At 47.4% G+C, this 12,149-nt stretch overlaps 1 protein-coding gene across 4 annotated transcripts in view; it reads right to left on the bottom strand.

Moving 5' to 3' along the window:
• LOC116952292 (uncharacterized) overlaps window positions 1–12,149 on the bottom strand; it is a 67,799-nt gene that overhangs the window by 19,610 nt on the left and 36,040 nt on the right. For 3 of the 4 annotated variants that reach the window (XM_032971504.2, XM_032971503.2, XM_032971507.2), the window contains 8 exons: window positions 11,963–12,075; window positions 9,966–11,093; window positions 8,732–9,030; window positions 7,773–7,821; window positions 5,947–6,064; window positions 1,882–1,976; window positions 1,379–1,497; window positions 580–763 (listed from right to left, as the gene is read on the bottom strand). In XM_032971504.2, the coding sequence (XP_032827395.2) occupies window positions 580–763; window positions 1,379–1,497; window positions 1,882–1,976; window positions 5,947–6,064; window positions 7,773–7,821; window positions 8,732–9,030; window positions 9,966–11,093; window positions 11,963–12,075 (2,105 nt within the window). The remainder of the gene's footprint in view (window positions 1–579; window positions 764–1,378; window positions 1,498–1,881; window positions 1,977–5,946; window positions 6,065–7,772; window positions 7,822–8,731; window positions 9,031–9,965; window positions 11,094–11,962; window positions 12,076–12,149) is intronic. The other variant, XM_032971508.2, reaches the window with a different exon arrangement.

Below are 12,149 nucleotides of genomic sequence, written 5' to 3'. Positions count from 1 at the left end.
TGATCAACGGCTCGCGCTCGTTAATCAATAGCCGGCCTTGGTCCCTCAACACACTTAAGAAAAACACACCCGCACAATTTTCTACGCATCTTACGAGCCGCACGGCCTGCTAGGAGCACTTCGCTTCAGCAGCATTGTGTCAACTCAAGAAATCTCTTGTGAGACATTGAATGTCAAAAAACCGGTCCAAGGGTTTTGCTCGTGTTGAACCAATGCCGCTGAAATTACGCGCTCCCAGGAGGCCGCGTTGGCTGATGGAATGTGCAAAGGAAGGCGTGCTGTCTGCTTCGTTATTTTGTTATTTCAAAGCCCCGCGACGCTCATGATCATTAACGTGAACAGCAGTTGCCACGTTTGGTGTCTGCTCGTGTTAATACAGCTGCACGGTAATAACCAGGGCGGCCTGGCGGATTCGAACCGCGAACCTCTGCGACAAGCGGCGAATGCGCTTATCGCCGGGGTCACGTCACACTGCCCAACACCCACCAGTGCCCCCGTAATAAAACATTTTTTTTACATATATATGTGACAATTTGAAGTCCCAACTGGCCTTGGTACCTTTGCTAAGTGGGCACTCACCAGCTGCATGCGTTGTTCCGCGATGGACTTCTCCAGCTGCACGCTCTGCAGGCTGTGCTCCGCGTGCCGCTTGTCCTTCTCCTCCAGGAGAAGCTGCTCCTCCTTGAGCTGCAGCTGAGCTTGGCACTTCTCGTACAGCGTGGCGACACCTCGGCCATTCTCCCGCTCCTGCTGCAGCGAATCCCTTGCGGCAGCGGCGACGTCGCCACGCGCGCGGAAAGCGAGAACGCGACGCGCACAGAGCAAACCGCGCGTCACTGGTGTGGACCAATCAGTTTCAAAGACAATGCATCGTATATTATCAGAGTGTGTTTTTTGTTTGCATTCTGACCACAAGCATTGTGGTTAATGCAGACATGATTCCGTTTCATGTCTGCATGGCTTAATTTGTGTTTTCGATTATTTAAAAAGATCTGGCCATGTCTCGCACCCCCAGAAAGGGCATCTCGCACGCCCAGGGGGTGCGTGCACCTCAGGTTCAGAACCACTGGTCGAATCAAAATCGATTAATTTGCAGGTACATTTGAAAAAAATTGTCAAAGAGGACCACGACGCCAGCACACGATGGGCAGACTTTTTTTTGCAAATTACTCTTCACAGGGATCTTTAAACGTCTCCTGCCCCCCGTGCAAGCAGCCGTCGCGTAGCATTTCACGGTAAATCGACCGTGCAGCAACAGCCGGGGCGGAAGTCGTGACTTGCAGAAAAGACAACGTCCAGTTAACAATGCGAATTCAGAAGCACAAGAATCCACACTAGACCGGCGAGGGAGCGCAGAACGACGGACACTGGCCAATACCGGAGGGCGTCGAGGTCCGATTCCAGGTTGACCTTCTCTTCCTCGAGACCCTCTTTGCTCCTCGTCATCTCTGACAGAGCCTTCTTCACGGCACTCCGCTCTGTCTCCACCTGCTTCAGCTTCTCGCGCATCACCCGTGAAAGGAAAAACAAGCGTTATCCTTCATGTACCCGCATGCACACGGGGACAAATATGTTCGTTTTGAAGCTGGTTAGTTTGTATGTACGTTGAACTTCTTTTGCACCGTACCCCGTCAACCGTGCTAACCGGAGGTGCAGGGGAAGTATGTATGTAGAACTTCTACATACATCGCACCGTACATAGCCAACCGTGCTAATCGGAGGCGTCAGGGGGGGGGAAGGACAACAAACGAAACACAACAACAAGCAGTTTTAAATAAATTAGTTTGTTAATGTGGATGATTCAAAAGTGGCATTGCTCCCAGTGACTTCCCAACATCGGAAGGAAGACGTGACAAGTGTGAGAGATGACGTGGTGCTCACCTTGTCGGACAGCAGGCAGTATCGGTCCTTCTCCCACTCCAACCCTCGCTGGGCCTGGAAGACCCACGCCTGAAGCCTCGCATACTGCGCCGGATCTGACGGAACGCACCGCGAAGGCAAACAACACACGCACACAACAACAAAGATCCCTTAGACTGCTGGGGCAATCGCTGTTAGCGAGCAGCTATTAAGGCTAGCACGGTACACGAGGGGGGTGGTCAACACCACGCCCGGCCGCCTTTGTATCCCCAATGCTGATGTGTACACACCGCATCAGGTACTCGTTTAAGGCTGAGTGGACGTAGAGGCTAGGAAGATTCGGCACTGACGTTGGCCGTGAGCCTGAATCAAACGCGGTTCGCCGGGCCATCGTAGCGCAGCGCGCTAACCGTTACACTACCGCTCCCCACAACACACGGACACAGACGCTCCCAGGATAAAACAAATCTCCTGCCTTCCCTTTGTCTGCTAGGAAACACACACACTCATAACTACACTTACTGCTTAGCGATCAATAGGCGCCTGAGATTTTTAGAAACGATGCTCACAATGCACACACAGCACTAAACTGAGCACTTACCAACACTCCAAAACATCTTCAAAATTGAGCTACATCAATACTTGGGTGTATCTAAAGGGTGTTACATGTGGGTTGGTGATTACATGAGGTGTGTGCTCACACCACACACCTTACGGTGGATGGGCGAGTGGTAAGAATAACAGGGCTGTAATTACTAAATGAAATTCGAAATAAAATAAAAAGGAAAACGCTTGCATAAAAATGCCTGTTTCAGAACGAATGTAAATTGGGAGGTTGTACCTGTAGGTGTCTGGGGGTTTATTTTTAGATGTTTCCTTCTTTCTTTATTATCAAAGGGTTTGCTTTTTTAAGGAATACTGCGACTTGGTTAATCTTTGGGACGCCGATTTCACAGCCACCCTGATTGCCTGCCACTGTTTGCACATCAACCGTCACGTAATCACACCGAGTCTCTTAACACGTTTCGGCACATTGTGAGCTCAATGCTGGACATAACTCCGATGAATGAAAATTATTACTTACTTTTGTAATAGATTTACTATTTACTCATCCGTTAGGTTTCCTTGTTTTTGACCACAGCATAGAAAATAAGATGACATGAAAACGTGGAATAACAATGTATATATATGACATAAATTAGTTTAATTATACGTACGCAAGAAAATTAACGGAGGGAAAAAAATGGTATATTTAATAATAACATATACAGGAATACCTTGCAATTTCATCTGGTTAGGGACCAGAGCATGGATGAATGTCAAAAATGGACGAATGTCAAAGCAGAGCTTTTATTTAGCTAGCATATTTATTTTGGCCCATTATGAATATATTAAAGCACAAAAATAAGTATGTTACAGTAATCACAAAAATAAGCACAGTATGAATACTGTACACGTGCTTAATAATCACGAAAATAACTTTGAACACTGTAGCAATATACTGTTATCACAAAAATAACCATGAATTGTTTACAGCATCATCACATCAATAAGGACAGTATTAATAATAATGTGACTAAACACAAATGTAAGAGATGCTCACATGAACGACTTCTGTTCAAAGGCTGAACGGAAAAGACGGCGCTTGGCGCGAATGTCGTGCAAGGTTTGGAGATGAAATCGGACGAAAGAGGAAAGCCGCGTGGACTAAATTTGAAATGTGGTTAGAATTGAAAACGGCCGAAAGAGCGAATTGACGAAAGGCAAGGTATCACTGTATATATATAGTTTTCAGTGCAAGTAGGACCCGCATCTGATAGAGGGTCCTTGCCTATATATGCCTGGGCAGTTCACCAGCATTTGATTTCAAGGAAGGCCAAATGCTGACGAGACACTGAAAAACCGGTCCAAACTTTACTCACGTTGAACAAATGCAGCAAAAAAAATCATGCACTTCCGGAAGGCCGTGGGGTTGAATGGGATGTGTCAAATGTACTGGAGGGGACGCATATGTGAAGGTGGGCGTATTGTCTGCTTATTCAATTGAATCATTAACGTCATATTTAAGATGGTCACGTGATAAAAAAAATAATCTTGGGAAAGAGAACGACCGCTTCGAGTCCAAACGTGGCCATTAGGGACAGAAGCCACAACAACCCGGCGGGGTATGAAGCGACGCAGGTCATACGGGGAGGCCCTCGCTTAACGCGTTGGTGTTTGGAGGGCGCGACTTCGCTGCAACGCGGTTCTTCCATTCGGGAACACTTTGCACGCAACGCGGAATGCGGCCGTACGTTAGAATCACAGTTCCTATGATCGCCGTTACGTTGTTTTTATAGCTTTATTTTGGTGATTTTGGAAACGTTTTGGTTTAGCCATGTTTGTTTGTTGCAGTTACAGAGTTAGCCTGATAACTTGAATCTACATTGTCTCACGGTTGTTATTGTTTGACTTGCATCCCACTGGGATTTTTGCGCACAGCGTAGAAATGCGGTGTTTTTTTTCTGGAAGACTTTGCTGTTTTTTCCTGGATTTTTTGTGTTGCGTGTAGTCACTTTAAGATGTTTCTTGTTCGTGTTTTGTTGCGGTTGCACCCGAGTCTAGAGCCGCATGGCTCACAGGGTTATACCTAATAAATGAAACTGAAAACTGAGAATGCGAAGCGCGCGCACCGTTATAGCGCGGTTTCTGAGCGGTCGATGACGAACTACTTTGGTTTAACACGTAGCAGGCTTGCGCGACCAATACTATTCGTAATAAAGGTTTTTGGGCTAGATCGCGTAAGCCTAAATGTGTCGTAACCCTCCACCACCCGACACAGCCAGTAAGGTTTGTCACGTAAACAAAACGTGCCAATTAATCACTACTTCAGCCCAACGGTGTGTTGGAGAGTAAATGCACAACATTTACAATGAGTACTGTGCCGTTTCGCTGTAATTACATCAAACATCATCGGGCGATATTCTTAGTTTTTTCGGTAAAGTCACGTTGAAGAGAAACAACAAAATAATAAAATATATATAAAACAATAAAAAATTCTCACGACGTTTCGACCATAACTCAAACGGTCGTCTTCAGGTGTGTTGGTTCGCATAAATTTATTTTTAAACGGCGCATTTATTTACTTATTTATTAAAAAAAACGTTAGCGCCACGCGCAACGATTTGACAGTTTACCCAGGACTAGTCCATCTATATTCAGAATATAGATGGACTAGTCCTGGGTAAACTGCCAAATCGTTGCGAATATAGATGGACTAGTCCTGGGTAAACTGCCAAATCGTTGCGCGTGGCGCTAACGTTTTTTATAAATAAATAAATGCACCGTTTAAAAATACATTTATGCGAACCAACACACCTGAAGACGACCGTTTGAGTTATGGTCAAAACGTCGTGAGAATTTTTTATTGTTTTATATATATTTTATTATTTTGTTGTTTCTCTTCAACGTGACTTTACCGAAAAAACTAAGAATATGAATTACTGCAGTCACGAAAGCTTTAAATCAAAATCATCGGGCGAGTTGCCAGAATAGTGAAGCAATCCACCTGCTTACGGTCTTAAATAGAGCAAGATGATGTCATCACTGTGAACCCATCAGGTGCAGAGATCAGAGGCGGAGGAGGGGTTTATTGTAATGATATAATAGATTAGTAATCAGTTAATCGGCATTGCTTCCTCGATAAGTAATACATTTTCTTAAGCTGCGCGGCTGAGCGGTACGATACAGCAACGCGGCGACGTGCCCTCAGTTCTTTGTCCCGCCATCTTACGGCGTGGTTCGTACATCGTATCTCGACAAACTTCATCGTCACGTTATTTATGGGGAAACTGTTTTCGCTTAACGTTTTTCCCGCTTCACGCGGCACTTTTCAGGAACGCGCCTACTACCGCGTGAAACGAGGAATGACCTAAGTGTACGTTGAACTTCTTTCGCACCGTACGTAGCCAACCGCGCTAATCGGAGGTGCGGGGGAAAGGACAACAAAACTAAACACAAAAAGGAGTTCTAAAGAAATACATTTTCAATCGAAATTATTTAAAAAGTGCACAGCTCCTCCGTACGCGGGACGGAGTGGACGCGGACCTGCGATGGAGAGCCCCTGCAGAATGGGGTTGGAGGAGGACGGCAGTGAGCCGATCACCGCCCCCTCCGAGTCCTCCGTGTCCGACGACTCGGTGAGCTCGTCCAGGCCTGCAGCGAGCTGCACGGCCCCATCGCAACAAGGCCAGCGGGAAGGGGGAGGCGGAGAGAAAGAACGTCCTCTCGGCACCTCCACTTTCACGGCGTCAAGCATCGTGCGTCGTTAAAACACCGCCAGACAGATGTTCAATTCCAATGGCGTACACGAAGTATCTTAGGTACAAGCAAAAATAAAAGCAGCACTCTCAAGGGCACTAATTACAACACAGGGCACTCATTTCAACTTGCAGTGTTCGCTCAGAAAGAGAGAATGGCTCGAGAGGGACCACAGAGAGGTTGGAAGGCAGCCACGCGGGTGAGCCGGTGCCAAAAATTACCAAAGCTCTGCTGTCCTTTATATATTAAGGTGTTTATCGGCCAATGAGTGAGCGTTTATGGGAGGTACGTGCGGAAGAAAACCGGAGCACTTGGAGAAGCCGTGCATGAGAGGTGGAAACACTCTATTTCAACCAGAAGGGACATGCCATTAGTCCACATCATCCTGCACAGATTTCTCCTAGCAAGCCACGCATCTGCACGACCCACCAACTCTCGATGCCCCCACAGCGCTGGATTACGGTACAGGCTACGTGCATAGCCACCACTGCCCGGTCAGCGTTGTGCCGGTGTACCTCTTCACGAATACTGACTCCTTAGGTTTAATGATTTAAGGAGAACTGTATTATCCGTGTCAACCTCCAAACTCTATTAGGATGCCTGCAGTATTGCACACTCCACATTGCAGGTGACAAAATGCATTAACGCCGTTTAAAGCGGCTGTCGCCAATCACTGGATCGCGATCCTAAGCCGCGGATCGCAAAAGCGATGTAATTTTTTCCCTTTAACCATCCTTGAGGACTGTTGTGGTGATCGGGTGGGGAAAGCTCAAGCGTGTGTTCATAAACCCCCCAAAGAGCTTACTAAAGCACCTCTCTGCAGCTTCCTTGAGGACAGTCAGGGCCTGCACATGACGAGTGATCGATTAGAATCTTTCTATCACTCATGACGCATGCGTTGAATCGTTACTTTTTGATTAATGCAACGCAATGTACACAAATTTAGTATTTGTCTCATTCGAGATTCACACATCACCCCTCCTTGGCTTGACATTCCTCAAAGCCACCGGTGCATCATCAACTGCATCCCTAACATAAACAGCAGGCCGACGCACACATCTGCTTCACAAATGGACATTTTAAGGACAAGGCAGGAGCAGCGTGACGATGGCCATGCAATTCAAACTATGGACCGTATAAGTAAGTGAAACCCTTTCGTCTGCGCCCCGTCAGTGGAGGAGGAGCAGCAGACACTGCACGAATTCTCTCCTGACGCCCTCTCTCGTGATGAGCAGACCTCGATGTTAGCACGTGCAAGAATGTAACGAGGCCAACTGAATGGCCACAAGGACACTTCTGATGAGTGTTTGGTAGTTAGTTTCTGGCAGTTGTCCACAGAGTTTTACCTGGAGGTAGTTTTGTGGCTGCATGTGGACCGTGCATTAAGAGTCAGTGAAAGAAAGGATCAATCAAGTGGGTGTCCTTGTTATTTATCGCAGGCGGGCAAGTACGCTTTGTGCTGAGAGGAAGAGTGCCAACATAATTTAAGATAAGTGCTCGGCGAAAGTACTGGGCAGTCGTGTCTCATTTGTTTACACCTGAACTCTCAAAGGTGCAGAGTTTGGTCTTTTGAAGACCATAATGTAAACGAATGCTGCCGGAGGAAGACTTACCCCTGTTTTAATGTCGTTGCTTTCAACACCGATCCTGGCAGTGCGTTCCCTTTCAAGCAAACACAGAATGTCAACATTTGAGCACATTGTTTGCATCGTGATTACGTCACAACTGCTTACTTGTCGACTTATGATGTTAAAACTCTGGGTGCCAACCGACTGCAGTGTTCCGTGATAAACGATTGGACGTAATACAGTGGCTGAACGTGCAAGTGAGAAAAACAAAAGGTGGAAGACACACGGTGAAAAGAAAACAATGAGGCAACATTAAATAAAACTGTGCTGGTACGCAAACAGAAATACAAGAGACTCTCGATTATCCACGCTCATGACGGGGAGGACGGCCGCGGATAATTCAAAATCACGGTTCATACACAAATATAACCATTTCCGCAGAAGACCGCGCCCAAGAAGTGGACAGCAGAGCCACGTCAAATAAAATCAAACTCCGCCCACTGTTGTAAAGATATGCAACTACTGTACTGTAGAGGCGATCACGTGGATTTTAGATTAACAGGGGCACATATTTGTTCGCTTTCAGCACATGACTTGTAATAAATGAATAATAAATAAACACAATGTGTGACTACATTTTGATTTAAAGCTTTCGTGACTGCAGGGATTCATATTCTTGGTTCTTTCGGTAAAGTCACGTGGAAGGGAAACAATAAAATGTTCTTGTTGTGGTTTTCACACCTAATGATGATTGCTTGTGTTGCGGTCGAAACGTCGTGAGAATTATATTGTTTTATATTTGTATTATTTCATTGTTTCCCTTCTACGTGGTGACTTTACCGAAAGAACCAAGAATACAATGTGTGACTGTTTATAGATTATTAATTTGGGCGGTTAATCCGCAAATCGGAAAAACCGCACACGGATAATCGAGAATCCACTGCATAATATTAGATACATTTTCTACGACCGAACGAACGCTCTGCTCTGCCTTGTAGCCATACTTGGAAGCAGCAGTGTGTCTCTTGGTGGGCGCCAGAGAGTCTGAAAGAGGCCTTGGAGGCGGACTGCGGACTCCACCGTCGCTGCCGATGGCACGTCTGCCACTCCGGTGTTGGTGTTCCTCGGGGATCTGCTCGACGTCCCGTGCGTGGCGGCCCACGGCAAGTCCGTGCCGTGGCCCCTGCTCAATCTCGGAAGGCTTTGGCCCACTCGTCTGAGCGGAGAGGCTTGCAGGCCCATTTTGAAAATCGCGTCTCACAGCTGCATCACCAGCGGCCTTGCCTGGTCTGTCGGAGGTAATCTATTCAAAAGGAAACATAAGGAAAGATGTCACCCGTAGCTTTTTTGCAACCAACAGTATGATTTATAGCTGACTTTTGGGTCAGGCCATGCGATGATCTAGGCCACCCGACAAATCCAAACTGATTTAATTTCCATGCGTTCAAGCATTTACGAACGCACCAGTTATTATCGTTTTAAATCTCACAAACAAGTTGAGCAATACGCATCTAATTTCAACATCTGGGTTGTGAGAATTGTTAAATTAACCGATGAGTGAGCTAAAACAACAATAACAATGGTAGGGGAAACGGAGGGAAGAGGGCGGCAGAGAACAGAGAAGGACGGAGAGGATGGCATCCAAGGTGCTGCCCCCTTTGAGACAGAGCACCAAAGGAGAATGTGAACAGGGGCACTCCAGCGACGTCACCGCGGTGGTGTTGCATAAACAAGCGCGGGAACGACGCGGCAGCGGCAACGCCGGGGCGTGCGCCTCACCGTCACGACGAGGGAGGGCCAAGCACAGCGCCGATCGCAGCGCCATCCCCTTCCTCAGCCAACAACTGAGATAAGAGGCAAAGTAAATCCTGCCCGCTTGGGAACCCGTTCGCCTTAATGTCAGAGTGTGAATATGAGCTACGAATTAATTTTGGAAAAGAGGCCGCCACATACAAGATGACGAGAATGAAACTTGGCGGGGAATTGTTAAACGGATGGCAACGGACACTCTAGGTTAGCAAAAGAATGTTAGAGTTAGCAAAGAGTTATTATTGTAACTGTTTGTAATCCATAATACGCACCAGCACAGGTGTGATAATGTGCTTTTATAAGTCTGACGTGTTTAAAAAAAACGCCTTCATTTGCTCGAAAGAAAACCCAGTTCCCCGTTATCGCACGCAAAACGCACGGGAGTCCGAAGGACCACGATTTGATGTGACACCGTCAAAAAGCATGTACCTTCTGTTTGAGATGAATATTCTGCTTTTCCAAATGGAAAAAAGCTTGCTTCAACACATCAACCTCGTGGTTAAATCTCTCGATGTCATCTCGACATTCTTTTTCCGAGAACTGCTTTCTGCAATCGATATTGGAGTCTACGCTTCTCGACGCGGAGCTGCATGGCGTGCCCCGTTCCTTGGAAGGAAGGGCGTCGTTAGCTCGGGGGTGACAATCTTCGAGCGCGGGTTTGTCCAGTGCACGGCGTTCATTTAATGATTTAACACCGACCGCCAGCTCAGAATTAACTGCGGCATCGCAGGCATCTATATTCGCGGCGGCGGCGCTCGCTAACACGCACGTGCTTCCTTGTTCATCGTCAACAGGTTTGCTTTTTAAAACAATACTGCTACTCGGTTGATCTTTGTGCGCCGATTTCGTAAACATTTCGTTAAATGTATGAACTAATGCCTTTACGTTGAGTGAGCTCGAGTCCTCGGGAAGACTCGGTGGCCGGTCGGTGGGGTGCAGCCTTTCGGGGGGGGTAGGATATGAGGGCAGCTTCTCAGACGACGCTAAGTCTTCGTCGCACGCCTGGGCGGTCGTGGGACTTGCGGCGCTCTGACCCACCGCGGCAGCGCACGAGCCGATGTTTCGCGTCGACGACACGACCGTGCCTTCTCGCACGAAGGCATCGTCGTCACCGCCTCCTCCGCGTCGGCCGTTTCCACCTGCCGAACTGGCCCGACAAACACGAACGTCACCCTGGTCCTCTGCGGGCAACGCAGAGATTCCCTCGGTCGTTTGTATACGGATAATTTTGGTTAACTGGGGATTCGACGAGTCCGTCGCCCTCTCATCGCCGCGTGGCAGGGCTGCGGCGCCGGTGTCCGCTGCGTTTTCAACGGAGCCCGTCTTCGGCTTTTCACGCCCGTCCCTCGTGCGACCGTCGGCTTGCTCGTCAAACGCTGCTCGCGATCTGTTGGCGCCATCGTCCGCTGCCGTGGCTCCTTCGGGGCCTCCCGAGTCCAGGCTCCGCGAGTCGTTCACCTCGTGAACGACACTCTGCTCGTTGTCCTCAAGCTCCGGCTCATCACTTTCATCATCCACCCCTTTACTCACAGGTGCAAGGTCTACTTTACTTACGTCCTTTTGCAAGCGTGCAATTACAAGAAGACAAGCAGACGGATATATAAGCATTCACATCTCGTTTGTGATACACGGTTTACAAAACAAACGCGATACATTTCCGTTCACTATTGGTTCAGATTGAAGAAATAAAATCCTTAAAATGTAATATTTATACCGAGCGTTTAATTTGTTTGGGGGTGTAGTGCACAATGTAATTTGTGTATCTAACTTTGAACAAGCAAGAATTATTACAACACCTACTGGGCATGTTCCCAACTACACCTTTGGAAATAGCCGTAAAGATCCATAAGAGGTTTTTTGGGTTAAATCGCGTAAATATATAAATGTGTCGTTAAACCCGCCACCACCTGACACAGCCAGTTGTCACGTAAACAGAACGCAGTGACCAATTGCCACGTTCTGTTTACGTGACAATCCTCACTAATTAATGACACATTTATATATTTACGCGATCAAACCCAAAAAACCTCTCTTATGGATGATATTGGTCGCCGATTCGCCTTGAATTCAGCAACCATTGTGACATGCAGTTTGCTGTCTATAACCAGGTCAGCCTTTCGGCATTTGAACTACTGACTGACGAACGGACTCCCAATACAAACGAACAATTTATCAAGTTCAACGATCACACCGCACAGCAAACGAGGGCATTCCTAAAGCGAAGAAAATGTTAAACACTCAATAATTGGTCAATAACACCTTGATGTGTAAAGAACCGCAGAGCTTGGGCAAACATTGTTGCAGGCTCACCGCGTGGCTCCCGCTGCCTTCCCGCTTGTCTGTGGTTCTTCCTCGAGCCTCCGCTGTGCGGCGCGCTATTACCAATTATTCATGCATTACACCGGTACATTAGGCGAGACGCTTACCCTTTGATCGGTAATTGCTTCAACGTCGAGTTCTTCCCTTTGGCTCGTTCCGCCGGAGGAGAAGGTCTCGCACAAGTCTTCGTCTGGATCGACACCCGGCGATCCGATCTCATCTGAAGCACACGAAAAAAACGTCAACTGCGTTTAATTACGTATGAAACGCAACAACGCTCACCACATAGACTAT

Source organism: Petromyzon marinus, chromosome 46 (genome assembly GCF_048934315.1).
Source record: "Petromyzon marinus isolate PM22_M1 ecotype Great Lakes invasive population chromosome 46, UKy_Petmar_22M1.pri1.0, whole genome shotgun sequence".
Lineage (NCBI taxonomy): Eukaryota > Metazoa > Chordata > Hyperoartia > Petromyzontiformes > Petromyzontidae > Petromyzon > Petromyzon marinus.
This window is presented reverse-complemented; position numbering and strand designations above follow the sequence as displayed.